General features: G+C 40.1%; 3 protein-coding genes across 3 annotated transcripts; all 3 read left to right on the top strand.

Annotated features, from left to right (window-relative positions):
• The first annotated feature begins 3,520 nt into the window (after window positions 1-3,520).
• LOC114180590 lies at window positions 3,521-4,382 on the top strand. The gene is made up of 3 exons (XM_028066904.1): window positions 3,521-3,748; window positions 3,845-3,940; window positions 4,032-4,382. Exons 1-3 carry the CDS (start codon window positions 3,521-3,523, stop codon window positions 4,380-4,382), a joined length of 675 nt encoding a protein of 224 aa, XP_027922705.1.
• Window positions 4,383-4,502: 120 nt separating this feature from the next.
• On the top strand, window positions 4,503-5,579 carry LOC114180589 (uncharacterized mitochondrial protein AtMg00860-like). The gene is made up of 3 exons (XM_028066903.1): window positions 4,503-4,627; window positions 4,757-5,165; window positions 5,415-5,579. Exons 1-3 carry the CDS (start codon window positions 4,503-4,505, stop codon window positions 5,577-5,579), a joined length of 699 nt encoding a protein of 232 aa, XP_027922704.1.
• A 3,362-nt stretch (window positions 5,580-8,941) lies between these two features.
• Window positions 8,942-10,025, top strand: LOC114180588. Its single transcript, XM_028066902.1, has 2 exons — window positions 8,942-9,410; window positions 9,889-10,025. The coding sequence occupies exons 1-2, from the start codon at window positions 8,942-8,944 to the stop codon at window positions 10,023-10,025; spliced, it is 606 nt and encodes a 201-aa protein (XP_027922703.1).
• The last annotated feature ends 5,756 nt before the right edge of the window (window positions 10,026-15,781 follow it).

Genomic DNA, 15,781 nt, shown 5'->3' with positions numbered 1-15,781 from the left:
AGATATATTTTTTAGCAAAAGTTACAAATATATTTGTCATCCTTATTTAGAGATAATTTTTCCTTCGCATGTAAAGTTGGTGTATCATAAATACCCAATAGATCACAATCTCAAGATTGATGTAAAACAGGAATCACAAATATGTTTATGATTTTATCAACATCAAAGTTATATTTTATTTTATAACTACAGTTTCATACACATTTTAAGGCCTTCTTATTTCAGCCCCAATGTTTCAGGGCTGCCCCAAATTTTTAATGGGCTTAAAAGCTAGCCCAAAGGAGAAACCAAACCCTATAAGTCTGCCCTAACACACTCATTCTATTCACTTTCAGAAAACCTTAGAGCTGTAGTCGTCTCCCTCTCTGCTAGGGTTTGGTACCACCTTGGTTAAGCAAGTTCGAACCAGTTCATTTAATCTCCACGTAAGTGTTTCCTCATCCGTGCTTGCATTTTTCTACTCATTCTACTCACTTTCAAAAAACCTTAGAGCTGTAGCCGTCTCCCTCTTTGCTAGGGTTTGGTACCACCTTGGTTAAGCAAGTTTGAACCAGTTCATTTAATCTCCACGTAAGTGTTTCCTCATCCGTGCTTGCATTTTTCTGCTACTGTTACTCTGGGTAACTTATGTCCCTATTGTTCCTTTCATTTTTCCAGCTCCTTAAGTTGTTCCTTGAGCTGTCGTGCCCCACTGTTTAGAGTCAAGGTCCTGTTCTAGCCATTTCTAGGTAAGGAAAGCTAGGGTTCTTCATACTTCATTGTATATTGGTTGCTTTACTCCTGTTTTTATGTGATTTTTGTGCCTGAATGATGCTTGGTTTGAGATGAGAACGAACTGGTTATTGCTTGGAATTCGCATGTTGCCATTGTTACTCGAAGCAAGAGGGGTTAACTGCTATTTTTGCTCAAGCGAATTCATCTCGCCCAGGCGAGAGTAGCAGGGCCACCCTAGGAGTTTTTGCACGAGTACTCGCCTAAGCAAGTAAAATAAATTTTGAGCGAAAGACCATCTCACTCAGGCGAGATGGCCTCGCCTCAACGAGCACCCGCAAATTCTCCCAAGGCCTCTGTCGTATTCTTGCCTAAGCGAGAGCTTGCAGCTTGAGCGAGGGTAGTCCTCTCGCTTGAGCGAGGGCCCCTGGCTTGAGTGAGATCTGCTGCAGGTTTCATTATTTTTCTCCCTTGATGTTTATTGACTGTTTAATTGGTTGGTGTGCTATATTTAATGCATGAGGCATGTGAAAATGTATGGTAAATTTGAGGTTATGAACTGGATTAGTGTGTCGGTATGATTTTGGCATGTGATTTAAATGAGATGGTTGGTATTAGGACAACATGGTATTGGCATGAGAGGAAATTCTATATTTGTGCATTGGGAAGAATGAGTTGATATGAATTTCACATGTGACATGAATGAGGATTGGTTACAGAGGTTGGCATGAAATTTATATGCATGATGAGTATCCCTTTATTGTTTGATTATGATTGGTTTGTGATCAGTGCGTAATTCCTTGAAATCTCTAGGTGAGATTTCAGGGTCGTGCTTTAGTGGTCGAGACGTGATTCTATGACCCCTGTTAGGGGGGATTCATGGTGGTGGCCCATTTATATACTTTGGTAAGGATTCAAGGTAAGGTTACATCCTAATGCTCTGAGGAGTCAGTTAGTCTCACTTAGAGCAAACTGACTTTTATGGTGAGAGTATTAGGAGGCCTGAAACTTATTAAGGGCTAACCTTGTGGGGGGGATTGAGACATTGTAACAATTGTAATACTTAGCTCGGGGGTGAGCAACTTGGGGGTAAGCAGAGATATCCACCACAAGTGCAAGCATCCGCTGAATCCGACTAGATTATATGTATCCAGATGAGTCAAGTCTGAGTTTAGTGTATTGCTTGGGGAGTCATAACATGTTTGGATGACATATACTGCTTGGACTACGAAATAGCATGTGATTGTATGATCAACTATTTTCTACTCTAGCTTACCCTTTGTTTGTTTGTTGTATATTCTGTGTGTGTGGTTTTCTCTTTTTGCGATGATGATCAATTTATTGATGTGAGTAGATGCGAGAAACAGCCATGGTCCATAGGGAGGTGATGGTTCCGCGGCATAGCCCACTTGGGCTGGATTCTACTGTTTTGGTCCTTATTTTAGGGCTTTGGCCAATGTATTGGCTGTCCTTTAAGTTTCCCTTTTATTACCGTTAAATATTTGTATCTGGTTTAGTGTGGCATCGTTATGTGCCTTGGATAATTGTAAGGAGTTATGTTTAAACTCCAAGACTAGGCTACTATATTATTTTGATGTGACGCTTCTTTTAATTACGTTTATTAATTAAATGGGGTGTTACATTTATGGTATCAGAGCGGTCATTCCTTAGGTCTGTGGACTTGGATGTCTGCTTAGCTTTCTCTATGTCTTTCTGAGTGTTCTTAGTTAAATTCCCGTCTTATCGAGCCTAACCAAGTGATTTCCTGTGTGCTAGTGAATTGTGGCACCTCCTCGTAGGACTCTACAATCCTTCTAGAGTGATGTACCCGATATCGCTAGGGCAATAGAGGCGATAATGGCTGCGATGACACAACAGAGCACGACGATGACGTAGCAACATGAAGCATCCATGCAGCGACAGACAGCGTCGCTCGAGCAACAGCAGCTGGTGATGCAACAAATGGAGGTTGCTAGGGTAGCTGTTGAGGATGCCCATAGGAAACATATGGAAGTTCTCCGACAGTTGGAAGAGAATAGAACAGTTGCACTTGCTTTTGGTCCCGAGCCACGACCTACAGTCAGGGAGTGGAGCTTGGAGGACTTTCTGAAACACCACCTAGTGAAGTTTGGAGGCAAGATGAGTCATGACAGCGGACCAATGGCTAAAGGATATGGAGAGAATCTTTGACGCGAAGATGTGTACGACCGATAACAGACTGACATTTACTCTATATATGCTCACCGGAGAAGCTGAGCATTGGTGGATCAACACCAAATCCATTATGGAGGAGAGAGACGAGCCTGTGACTTGGGAGGCATTCAGGGAGAAATTCCTCTCTGAATATTTCCCAAACAGCATCCGATATGCTAAGGAGGTGGAGTTCCTCCAACTCACTCAGGGAGGGAAGTCTATAGTAGAGTAGGCTGAGAAGTTCAAGCACCTTAGCCGTTTCTACACCATGCCACTTGATGAGGAGTGGCAATGCAAGAAATTCGAGAATGGTCTCTGCGGTGATATCCGCTTGATGGTGGCTCCATTGTCCATCAAGGATTTTGCTGCTCTGGTGGAGAAGGCCAGAGTGATGGAGAAAATGAAGCGTGAAGTAGAAGGTTAGCGCCCACAACAACCACAACAACCACAGAGGATTGGTGGGCCATCTGGGTCCAAGCCGAGACATAAGGAATGGAGGAGACCATATGAGAGACCCCACCATCAGTCCCCAGGATTTAAGAGATTTCCTCCTCAGCAGAGTCGAGTACAATCTTACATATGCGGAGGCCTTCATCTGAGGAGGGCCTGCCCGCGCATGGAGGGCTATCGCCGGTGCAACAACTGTGGCAAGGAAGGCCACTTTGGAAAAGACTGTCCCACTCTTGCTAGAGCAATGGTACGACCTCCAGTTCAGACTCCTCACCAGCATCAGCAGAGAATCGGAGGCGACAGGCCTCAAGCGATAGGCAGAGTTTATGCCATGACGGGAGCGGAAGCCACAGGCTTAGGTAACCTTGTTATGGGGTATTGTGTGATTGCTAGGGTGAGATGTTGTGAATTATATGATTTCGGAGCGACACACTCCTTTGTGTCAAATGCATGTGTGGAACGTTTGGGTCTGCCGGTGTGTGAGCTGTAGTGCGAGCTTGCGGTGTATACTCCGGCGTCGAGTTTGGTCAGGACGTCGTTCTTATGTGCTAGGTGCCCAGTGGAGGTAAAGAGGCGCATGTATAAGGTAAACCTAATTGCATACCTCTATAAGAGTTGGAGGTGATCTTGGGGATGGATTGGCTCTCTGCCAAATTCTTATAGATTGCCAAAAAAAGAGATTGTTATTCCCCGACTCAGAGGTGCCTGAGTTGTTATCATCCCGAGGGGTTGTGAAGGAGTTACAAGACGGTGCACAGTGCTACATATTTTTTACGCATCTAGAGTTAAAGAAGGAAGGAACGACATTAGTCATACCAGTTGTACAAGAATTTGAAGACGTGTTCCCAGATGAAGTACCAGGGTTGCCTCCTAGTAGAGAAGTGGAATTCTCTATCGATCTGGTACCAGGAACTGGTGCAGTGTCAATGGCTCCAAACCGTATGGCTCTGGCAGAATTGGTAGAACTCAAGAAACAGATAGAGGAGTTGCTAGGAAAGCAGTTTATCCGACCTAGCACTTCGCCTTAGGGAGCACTAGTGTTGTTGGTGAAGAAGAAGGATGGGAGTTCACGTCTGTGTGTGGACTACCGGCAACTGAACAAGATTACCATCAAGAACAAGTATCCCCTTTCGAGAATTGACGACTTGATGGATCAGTTGCATAGATCGTCGGTGTTCTCGAAGATTGATTTGAGGTTGGGATACCATCAAATCCTAGTGAAGGCAGATGATGTGCAGATGACAGCCTTCCGGTCTCGATATGGGCACTACGAGTACGTGGTTATGCCTTTTGGTGTGACCAATGCTCCAGCGGTGTTCATGGACTACATGAACCGGATATTCATATCGTTCTTGGATAAGTTTGTCGTAGTCTTTATAGACTTCATACTCATCTATTCCAGGACTCAAAAGGAACATGCAGAACACTTGAGGTTAGTGCTTGGTGTCTTGAGGGTAAAGCAACTATATGCCAAGTTGTCCAAGTGTGAGTTTTGCATGGACGAAGTACAATTCTTAGGGCATGTGATATCCGCCCAGGGTATAGTAGTGGATCTAGCAAAAGTTGAGGCAATGGTAAAGTGGGAGAGCCCCAAGTCAGCAACCGAGATCAGAAGCTTCGTGGGTTTAGCTGGCTACTACAGGAGATTCATAGAGGGATTCTCTAAAATAGTGGCACCATTGATACAACTTACTCAGAAGGACCAACCCTTCACTTGGACGGATAAGTGTGAGGAAAGTTTTCAAGAGCTTAAGCGAAGGTTGACGAGTGCTCCAATACTTGTGATCCCTGATGTTGGTAAACCTTTCGAGGTCTATTGTGATGCCTCTCATCTAGGTTTGGGTTGTGTGTTGATGCAAGAGAAGAAGGCAGTGACGTATGCTTCGAGGCAACTTAAGGTGCATGAGAGAAACTACCCCACTCATGACTTGGAGTTGGCAGCTATTGTGTTTACCTTGAAGATCTGGAGGCACTATCTCTATGGTGCTCAGTTTCATGTGTTCAGTGACCATAAAAGCCTTAGGTGCTTATTTGATCAGAAGGAGTTGAACATGAGATAGAGGAGGTGGATGGAGTACCTGAAAGACTATGATTTTGAACTGCTATATCACCCGGGGAAGGCAAATGCAGTAGCCGATGCCTTGAGTAAGAAGACAGTGCACACCGCGCATCTTATGATAAAGGAAGTGGAGCTACTAGAACAGCTCAGGATCCGAGTTCATTAGGTGTAGTACCTTAACTATAACACCCCAACTAAAACCCGGTGCTATTAGATGTTCTTTAGTTGTCTAATGTATCATTTACTTATGTAAGGAAAATTTATTTGTATTCATTTAACAAATACCAAAAAAAAAAAATAATAATACATCACTCGAATGTATCATTTGTTAGACATATATGATATTTATGCGAATAAAATGTTATCATACATATAAGTGTTTGTAACAAAAGTTTGTTTATACTTTTACAACCAACTAAAGGTACTTTTAGTTTGAAATACATCACAAAGAAGTTACACCATATCAGTTGTAGCTTTAACATAATCCAAAGTTACAAGAAAAGTTAAACTAGACAATATCCTTGTTACATTCTAGGTCTCCAATTTCTTCCTCTGAAAAATAATGAAAGTAAGGGTGAGTCTTTCCCTTAATTCCAAAACTTCATCATAACATTTCAAAGTATGGTCATTTTAATAAACTTTCAATTGAATGAAACATTTTCACAAAAGTTTAAATCTTCATAATGTCATAACTAACCATGCCAAAAATATCAAAATCAAATTAATCAATAAAATAATCATTTCTGTATGTTTTAAATTTAGGATATCAAAATCCTCATTATCAATCTTTTAATAATCATATTCGTATAACTCCAAGTTTCAACTCATCAGTATATTCATCTCATATTCTTTCTTTATATACTTTGGGTTCCAAACACTGCCATTAGACTTTTCCGAATCATAATGGTCTTACGACAATATGGATAGTGCCAGCAGGCTAAACGTTCTCACGGATACGTGTACGCTATTCCACCTTCCTAGTCTTAAAGTATAGTCAAGAGGACGGTCGAGAATAGAGTGTGAGGCCTGTGAATTTTCGAATACTCGGCAAATTGTATACGTCAATCCAGGGTATCTATATCACCACCCTCGATTCTCCTAGGTCTATCAGACCTTTCTCTGGACTCTATACCCACTGTATCTATGTACTATCCATAGAGTCCTTTTTATTCTTTATTTCTGTACTTTAATTTACAATCATCCTTTCACATTATCTTTATAATTCTCGAGACTTTCACAAAATTTTGGCAACATAATAACTACGTTTTTAATTTATCACAATTTTCAAAATAGTAACAACCAAGTTAAAAATAATTTAAAATTAACAACCAAGCATAAATCATTCTTTCACAATAACTTTACAGAAAATTAATCAAAACAGTAATCATAATTAAAACATAATTTTCGTATAAAATTTTATAAGTAAAATAGCAAACTTGTTTTATTTATAACTTTTTGTGTAAAACTCCAAATAAGATGTTTCTTGAATCTAACCCTAGGTTTTCATACCCAAGGAATCCATTTTTCAACTCAAAATTTCAAGATAATGTATGAAAATTTCAGAATCAAGAAGACAAATTTTATACTTAAAGAAAACTTGCTAAGATAAAGACTTAGAGATTTGAGATAGACCCTCCATACCTTGGAGATGCTAATTATACTCTAAGATGAAAATGAAGACCGCAAGATTCTGGATCTCCCTCTCCTACTTCAATTTTCTCCCAAGAGTTTAGACCTCTCCTTCTCTATTGTTTTGGATTATGTGAAGAAGATAGGTAAAGTGAATTCCTATTTATAGGAAAAATCTTGGACAAAGGGATAAGGATATATTGATGATAAATTTATGAGATTCCTTAGTGAGGATAAGTTTATCTTGACTATATAGAGAAGCTTGGTCAAAATTCCCATTGTAGGAGACTTCATGGTAGTTGCAAGAAGACTTGTTGACTTTCTAGAAGACTTGTTTTCACTCCAAAGTGTAAAATTCATATCTCTTACCACACATCTCTATTTGTAAATCCCAACGGTTAAACTAAACAACTATGTGTTTAGAACATGTAGAACACATTGGAGATCAATCCAACGGCTAATAGAACTAGAATCAAATATTTACTAAAATAACCCAAAACAAGACGTAACTGACGCTAGTTGAAAATGCAAACATTATTTCTCTAACCAAAGAACTCTAAATCCAAATCCAAACGGTACAACTTTATTACTATGTCTTAATAACGCTGTATAAAAATTTCATCTTAATCCAACGGTTAACGAAGTGGGAATAAAATATTTACTAAGGTAACTCGGAATTGGACAACAGCTGGAGACCTTACTTTTACACTAAAGTGCGGAAGTAACTACTCCTTACATACACCTCCAATTCAAAATCTCATCGTTCATATTGAATAACTATGCTTTAAGAATGCTCTATAAAACTTTCACCTAATCCAATGGTTAATGAATCCTTAATCACACTTTTACTTACATAACTCAAAATAAGTAGTTAGCACAAAAAGAATCATCTTTTACATTGTATAAAACCCTTTGTCAATTTACTTATGAAATCTTAAAATTACTTCATTCTATATATTTAAATAAGAAAGTTAAATATAATTAATATAAAATAGAGGGTGCTTTATTAACTATATCTAGTGATTTCTTGGACTCGGTCAGAGAGAGGAAGCGAGGGATTTTGCCTTGAGTAATGATGGTATATTGACATTTCAAGGCAGGATGTGTGTACCAGATGATGCGGAAGTGAAAAGGTTAATCCTTGAGGAGGGGCATAAAAGTCGTCTTAGCTTGCATCCTGGCATGACTAAGATGTACCAGGATCTCAAGGAGACCTTCTGGTGGCAGGGTATGAAAAAAGATGTAGCTTAGTTCGTATCAGCCTGTCTAACCTGTCAGAAGGCAAAGGTGGAGCATCAGAAATCCGGTGGGATCCTACAGCCCTTGGAGATACCAATGTGGAAATGAGATAACATCTCGATAGATTTTGTAACCCATTTGCCACGAACTTTTAGGGGGCATGACACCATCTGGGTTATAGTCGATCGACTGACCAAGAATACTTATTTCTTGGCGATGAACTTGAGGATGTCCATGGTCAAGTTGGCCCAGTTGTACATTAAGGAGATTGTGAGGTTGCACGAAGTACCTTCGAGTATAGTCTCCGATAGAGATCCACGGTTCACTTCACAATTTTGGCAGACACTATAGGGTGCTTTGGGTAGCAAGCTCACCATGAGTTCAACTTATCATCCTCAGACCGATGGCCAGTTTAAGAGGATGATTTAGTCGCTTGAGGATTTGTTGAGAACATGCATACTGGATCATTTGGGTGCTTGGGATGAGGTATTGCCTTTGATAGAATTTACCTACAACAACAGTTTTCACGCGAGCATTGGCATGGCGCCATATGAGGCTCTTTATGGTAGGAAATGTAGAACCCCTCTGTGTTGGTATCAGGATGAGGAAGCAATATTTGTGGAACCAGAGTTGTTGGAGTAGACTACTGAGAAGGTAAGAATGGTGAGAGACAAAATGCAGGCTTCTCAAAGTAGTCAGAAGGCCTATGCGGACCGCAGGAGGAGACCCTTGGAGTTCGCGACAGGAGACCATGTGTTATTGAGGGTTACCCAAACCACTGGTGTGGGAAGGGCTCTACGCTCAAGGAAGCTCTCCCCTAAGTTTCTTGGCCCTTACCAGATATCAAGGAGGATTGGGCCAGTGACTTATGAGATTGCTTTGCCTCCTCAGTTGGCGAATCTCCACCCGGTGTTCCACGTCTCACAACTGAGGAAGTATGTGTTTGATCCGTCTCATGTGTTGGAGGCCGATGATGTACAGATCAGGGAGGATCTTACTATGGAAGTACCGCCAATTACTTTAGAGGATAGCAAAGTTGAGAAGCGCCAAGGAAAATCTGTGCGTCTAGTCAAAGTCATCTGGGATCGGAGGACAGATGACTCTACGTGGGAGTTAGAAGAGGACATGAGTAAATCACACTCGCACCTTTTTACCTGGTAAGGCCTTCTTATTTCAACCCCAAATCTAATGGGCCTAAGAGCTGGCCCAAAGGAGAAACCAAACCCTAAGTCTGCCCTAACACATTCATTCTACTCACTTTCACAAATCCTTTAAGCTGCAGCCGTCTCTCTCTCTACTAGGGTTTGGTACCATCTTGGTCAAGCAAGTTCGAACCAATTCATTTCTTCTCCACGTAAGTGTTTCCTCATCCGTGCTTGCATTTTCTGCTACTGTTACTTTAGGTAACTTATGTCCCTACTGTTCCTTTAATTTTTCCAGCTCCTTAAGTTGTTCCTCGAGTTGTCGTGCCCCGCTGTTTAGAGTCGAGGTCCTGTTCTAGCCATTTCCAAGTAAGGGAAGCTAGGGTTCTTCATACTTCGTTGTATATTGGTTGCTTTACTCCTGTTTTTATGTGATTTTTGTGCCTGAATGATGCTTGGTTTTAGATGAGAACGAACTGGATATTGCTTGGAATTTGCATGTTGCCACTATTACTCGAAGCAGGAGTGGTGAAATGCTATTTTCACTCAAGCGAATTCATCTTGCCCAGGCGAGAGTAGCAGGGCCTCGCCTAGGCGAGTAAAATAAATTTTGACCGAAAGAACATCTTGCTCAGGCGAGATGGCCTCGCCTAAGCGAGCGCCCGCAAATTCTCCCAGGGCTTCTGTCGTAGTCTCGCCTAAGCGAGAGCTTGCAGCTTGAGCGAGGGCACTCCTCTCGCCTGAGCGAGGGCCCCTAGCTTGAGCGAGATCTACTGCACGTTTCACTATTTTTCTCCCTTGATGTTTATTGACTGTCTAATTGGTTGGTGTGCTATATTTAATGCATGAGGCATGTGAAAATGTATGGTAAATCTGAGGTTATGAATTGGATTGGTGTGTCGGTGATGAGTTCAAATTTTTGCCCTCATTTAATATTTAAATTTGGGGATTTAATTGAATTTTCTATGCTTAAAGATTGATTTAATTAGGATTTGTGATTATTGGATTTATTAAGTAAGTTTGGTAAAAGTGGCGTAAAAATTGATTTTAGTTGCATAAAATATTATTGGATATTCTAACGTTTGTTAATGCAGCTGGAATTTATTTTTGGTCAATTAATAGTGTGATTTTGAAATATTCAAAGTTACAAAATAAGTCCAAAATCAAGAAATTTTGGAAAAGAATAAATCAGGAGCTAAATGCACCCCCAGATTTTATTTGCACACTCCTCCCTCATGTGGACCATAAAAACTTGTTCTGCACCCCCAGTTTTCACTAAGTTGCACCCTTCCTACCACTTAAACTCCACTCAACCAGATCATGCCATGTGGCAATCCCCACCTTTTAAAATTAGCCAACCATAAGCTGCCACGTGTCATAATCCTCCACTCACCAAATTGACCACTCAGATCTTGCCACGTCATCATCTCCTCCATCTCACACATGAAACCCTAACCCTAATTTCCCTTCCACCCACCATGGCAGCCGCCGCCGTCATCTCCTCGCCGGCCACCACTGCAACTCGCCGAAAACAGCAGCCTCCATTCCCGCAACCTTCACGCACCATCGCAGCACCTCTTCCGGCCACCACGACGAACCATCCAGCGGTGCCACCATCTTCCTCCATCAAATCGCGACCATCTTCTCCGCGATTTTGAGCCTCCGTTCCAGCAGTTCTGCGCAGCCACCGCGCCACCGTGCCATCTTCATCACAGCTGCAGCAGTGCCGCCACCGTTCTCGCCACCATCGCGCACCATTCTCGCGACCACCACGCACCACCATCTGCGCGAACCAGTGCCGTCACGCACTTCGCCACGTTCTGCGCAACAGTAGCCACGAACCTGCGCATCTTTGTCAATCACAGCAATACCAGCACCTCCATCAGTTCGCACCTTCACCACGCCGAAAATCTGACTGCCACGCCGTCAGCCGCGCCATTTCAGCACCCACAAGCCTCCATGAAACCCTAAACGCAGCAACTGCGCCACGTGTCAGCATCTGATAGGACAATCAAACTGGTCAACTCTGGTCAACTGGTCAACTATGGTCAACTGGTCAAAGTCAGCAGTCAACTCTGGTCAAAACTGCAAATATGGTTAAATGAGAGGGGCAGAATTGGAAATTGGACAGGAATTAAGTTGCTAATTAATTAAATAAAAATAAAAGATTTTAGCAACTGACAGATAAAGCCCAAAGTCCAGTGGAAGCCTATATAAACAGACTTAAGGGAGCAGAAGCGGGAGAACTTACAATTTACAACTAAGACAGCTGAAAACTCTCTGGTTTTGGCAGACACCGTCATCCATCACATCTCTTATTATCTCTTTTCTTTTATTTTCTTTCCTTCATCATATTATCATGTATTCCATCAAAGCCATGGAGGGCTAAGCTTTTAGGGTTGATTCCACTGTAATTTCTTAACTGGATTCTGAGGTTAGATGAATTTATATGTTTTGTTATTTTGATTATTGTTGTGGTTTTTGTTTATCTATGTCCTTTGCTTCTTAATCGAATAGAAAATAATGATTTTAAATCTACATGCATGCTAATCATATGAGTTAAAAGGTTTTTAAATTAAATTGAGACTTTACTTTGATTTTGTTTAGAAACTTTCATTTGATTAAATAAGTTTTTGCCAATAATTGAGACTTTAATTTGATTAGAGGTAATTACTTTAACTAAAATTAGTCAAGACTTTACTTTGATTAATTAAGTTTTCTATTTGGTAAAGAAACAAAGGAATAGACATGATTAGGCATAGTAAAATTAATTGAGACTATACTTTGATTGAATTTACTATGGACAATCTAACAATTCTCACTTTTAATTGAGACTGTACTTTGATTAAAAGTGAGGATGCCAACAAATGAATTGAGTCTTTACATTGATTGATTTGTAAAACAACAACAATAATTAATTTAACAATAATCTCTAGATAACCAATGAAGAATCTTATTTAGAAAAAGCAGTGGAATTGACCTATTTACTACTATTGTGTTTACAATCTTCCGTGTCATTTTCTTTGCACATCAAAATCCCCCTATTTTTATAGTTGCTAGTTTTAATTGCATTTTTAAGAATCAAATATTTGAGATCAATTCCGTATTCGTTGTGAGACGACTCAGGGTTATCTTAACCCTAACTATTTTGTTCACTACAAACTGGCAATACTGAAGTTGCTAAAGTAGTGGTAATTTGATCGCCTAACGACAGCGATATCAAATGAGATGGTAATTTGATCGCCTAACGACAGTCGGTATGATTTTGGCATGTGATTTAAATGAGATGGTTGGTATTAGGACGATATGGTATTGGCATGAGAGGAAATTCCTATTATCGTGGATTGGGAAGAATGAGTTGGTATGGATTTCACATGTGACATGAATGAGGATTGGTTACAGAGGTTGGCATGAAATTTATATGCATGATGAGTATCCCTTTATTGTTTGATTGTGATTGGTTTGTGGTCAGTGCGTAATTCCTTGAAATCTCTAGGTGAGATTTCAGGGTCGTGCTTCAGTGGTCGGGACGTAATTTCGTGACCCCTGTTAGTGGGGATTCATGGTGGTGCCCCATTTATATAATTTGGTAAGGATTCAAGGTAAGGTTGCATCTTAACGCTTTGAGTAATCAGTTAGTCTCACTTATAGCGAACTGACTCTTGTGGTGAGAGTAGCAGGAGGCTTGAAACTCATTAAAGGTTAACCTTGTGTGTGGGGGATTGAGACACTATAACACTTGTAATACTTAGCTCGGGGGTGAGCAGAGATATCCACCACAAGTGCAAGCATCCGCTGAATCCGACTAGATTATATGTATCTGGATGAATCGAGTCGAAGTCTAGTGTATTGCTTGGGGAGTCATAACATGTTTGGATGACATATACTGCTTGGACTGCGAAATAGCATCTGATTGTATGATCAATTGTTTTCTACTCTAGCTTACCCTTTGTTTGTTTGTTGTATATTCTGTATGTGTGGTTTTCTCTTTTTGCGATGATCATCAATTTATTGATGTGAGCAGATGCGAGAAACACCCGTGGACCATAGGGAGGTGATGGTTTCACTACGTAGCCCACTTGGCCTGGGTTCTACTATTTTGGGCCTTATTTTAGGGCTATGGCCCATGTATTGGTTGTCCTTTAAATTTCCGTTTTATTATCGTTAAATATTTGTATTTGGTTTAGTGTGGCATCGTTATGTGCCTTGGATAATTGTAAGGAGTTATGTTTAAACTCCAAGACTACGCTACTATATTATTTTGATGTGACGCTTCCTTTAATTACGTTTATTAATTAATTTAGGTGTTACACACATCAAAGATATTTTTAATTAATAGTTATAGTTGAATACACATAAAAGTTATTTTTAATTAATAATCAAAAGATGTAATCATTTGATTTGTTCATTTAAGTTTTATTATAATACCTGTAGCAGTCTATTAGAGGATACCATAATTCTAATTATTCAAACTCCTTCACTGTCTCCCCTATCAAACTGCTTTTTTTCATAAGTAACCCATATTTCCTGAAAAAGAAATAGGTAGTGCCAATGTTTAAGAATTGTCTTAATTTTATGAAGCTAAAACACAAAAGGCTTACAAAGCAAAAGTTTTTACTTCCTTAATGCAAGGATACTAGGCATATAAACAACATAACTAAAAGCAATTCTATCAGATATTACTGGAGAAGGCTCCTAAATAAGTTTAACCTGCAAATAACATAGTAGAAGTTTATCAGGTACAGTGTACAAATTATACAACCACTCATTATAACCACTCATTATGGTCTTGGAACATAAGTATAACTCCTTACAATACTCAAGGCACACCACGATGGCAAAAGCCAAATAAGATATAAAGTTCAACAATACTCCAATTTAAAATTAAAGGCCAAGCAAATACATGGGCCATAGCCCTATAAAGAAGCCCAAAGCAGTAGAATCCAGTCCAGGCGGACTACGCAGCGGAATCATCCCTTCCCTGTTGACCTCAAGTGCCTCTCGCGTCTGATCACATTAATAAATTGATGATCATCGTAAAAGGAGAAGAACCGCATATAAGACAACCAAACAAGCAACAAAGTAAGCTAGAGTAGAAACAATTTATCATGCAATCACATGTTATCACACAATCCAAACAGTATTTATCAATCAATCATGTCATGACTTCTCAAACAATAGACTAGACTCAGACTCGACTCATCCGAATTACATATAATTTAGTCAGATTCGGCGAATGCTTGCACTTGTGGTGGATATCTCTGCTCACCCCCGACCTGCTCACCCCCGAGCTAAGTGTTACAAGTGGTACAATGTCTCAATCCCCACACACAAGGTTAGCCCTTAATGAGTTTCATGCCTCATGCTACTCTCACCACAAGAGTCAGTCCGCTCTAAGTGAGACTATCTGACTTCTTAGAGTGTTAGGATGCAACCTTACCTTGAATCCTTACCAAATTATATAGATGGGGCACCACCATGAACTCCCACTAACAGGGGTCATGGAATTACGTCCCGACCATTGAAGCACCACCATGAGGTCTCACCTAGAGGCTCATGGAATTACGCACTAACACAGACCAATCATACTCAATCAATCAAGTATTATTTATCATGCACAAAACTCTCATGCCAACCTTTATAACCAAATCCACATTCATATTCCATGTTGAATCCATTCCAACTCATCCTTCCCAATCCATGAATATAGAATTGTACTTCATACCAATACCATGCCATTTTGATACCAACCATTTCGTTGAAATCGCATGCCAAGATTATCCAAGTTCATCATTCACAAAACATGAATCACATCACTCATGCAAATTCCTTCATCTCATACTTTATAAATGCATACCAAGCCATACATATATCATGAAATAATATTCATCCCAAATAAATGAGAGCCAACATTTAAGTACCTACAATTCCATACAATCAAGCACAACCCACAACCATAATTCTTACACCAAAATTCCTAAGAAAATTTATTATCACAAAACCAAAAATCAATGCAATAATGCGTGACACATTTCTCAAGCTGTAGACATCTAATCGACGATCCAACCAGTCAAACCATAAAATAGCATGTTATGAACCAAATGTCAAAATTTGAGCTCAATCCAACGGTTAATGAGTTGGGAAAGTCAATTTTACTAAAACTGCACATATAAGAAAAATACACACTCGCCCAACGACTAAGTCAACTCGCCTAGCGACTGCGCGACGCATCCAGAATACGAGAAATAACGTCAAATATCATAGTTTCATGAATATTTGAACCCCTAACACATAAATATACCAAAAAATAACGTTTCCCCAAACATTTCTCATATTTCCCAAAATATTATTCACATAA

This window comes from Vigna unguiculata, chromosome 4 (genome assembly GCF_004118075.2).
Source record: "Vigna unguiculata cultivar IT97K-499-35 chromosome 4, ASM411807v1, whole genome shotgun sequence".
NCBI lineage: Eukaryota > Viridiplantae > Streptophyta > Magnoliopsida > Fabales > Fabaceae > Vigna > Vigna unguiculata.
This window is presented reverse-complemented; position numbering and strand designations above follow the sequence as displayed.

Excerpts from the sequence above, each read along its gene's own strand:
- LOC114180590 (XM_028066904.1), top strand. The coding sequence starts at position 3,521 with ATGGAGGGCTATCGCCGGTGCAACAACTGTGGCAAGGAAGGCCACTTT. Across the intron at positions 3,749-3,844 it reads GGTATTGTGTGATTGCTAGG|TGCGAGCTTGCGGTGTATAC; the intron begins GTGAGATGTTGT and ends TGTGAGCTGTAG. Across the intron at positions 3,941-4,031 it reads TAAAGAGGCGCATGTATAAG|AGATTGTTATTCCCCGACTC; the intron begins GTAAACCTAATT and ends TGCCAAAAAAAG.
- LOC114180589 (XM_028066903.1), top strand. The coding sequence starts at position 4,503 with ATGGATCAGTTGCATAGATCGTCGGTGTTCTCGAAGATTGATTTGAGG. Across the intron at positions 4,628-4,756 it reads TCTCGATATGGGCACTACGA|GACTCAAAAGGAACATGCAG; the intron begins GTACGTGGTTAT and ends CATCTATTCCAG. Across the intron at positions 5,166-5,414 it reads ATGTTGGTAAACCTTTCGAG|AGGAGGTGGATGGAGTACCT; the intron begins GTCTATTGTGAT and ends AACATGAGATAG.
- LOC114180588 (XM_028066902.1), top strand. The coding sequence starts at position 8,942 with ATGGTGAGAGACAAAATGCAGGCTTCTCAAAGTAGTCAGAAGGCCTAT. Across the intron at positions 9,411-9,888 it reads GGAGTTAGAAGAGGACATGA|ATGAGAACGAACTGGATATT; the intron begins GTAAATCACACT and ends GCTTGGTTTTAG.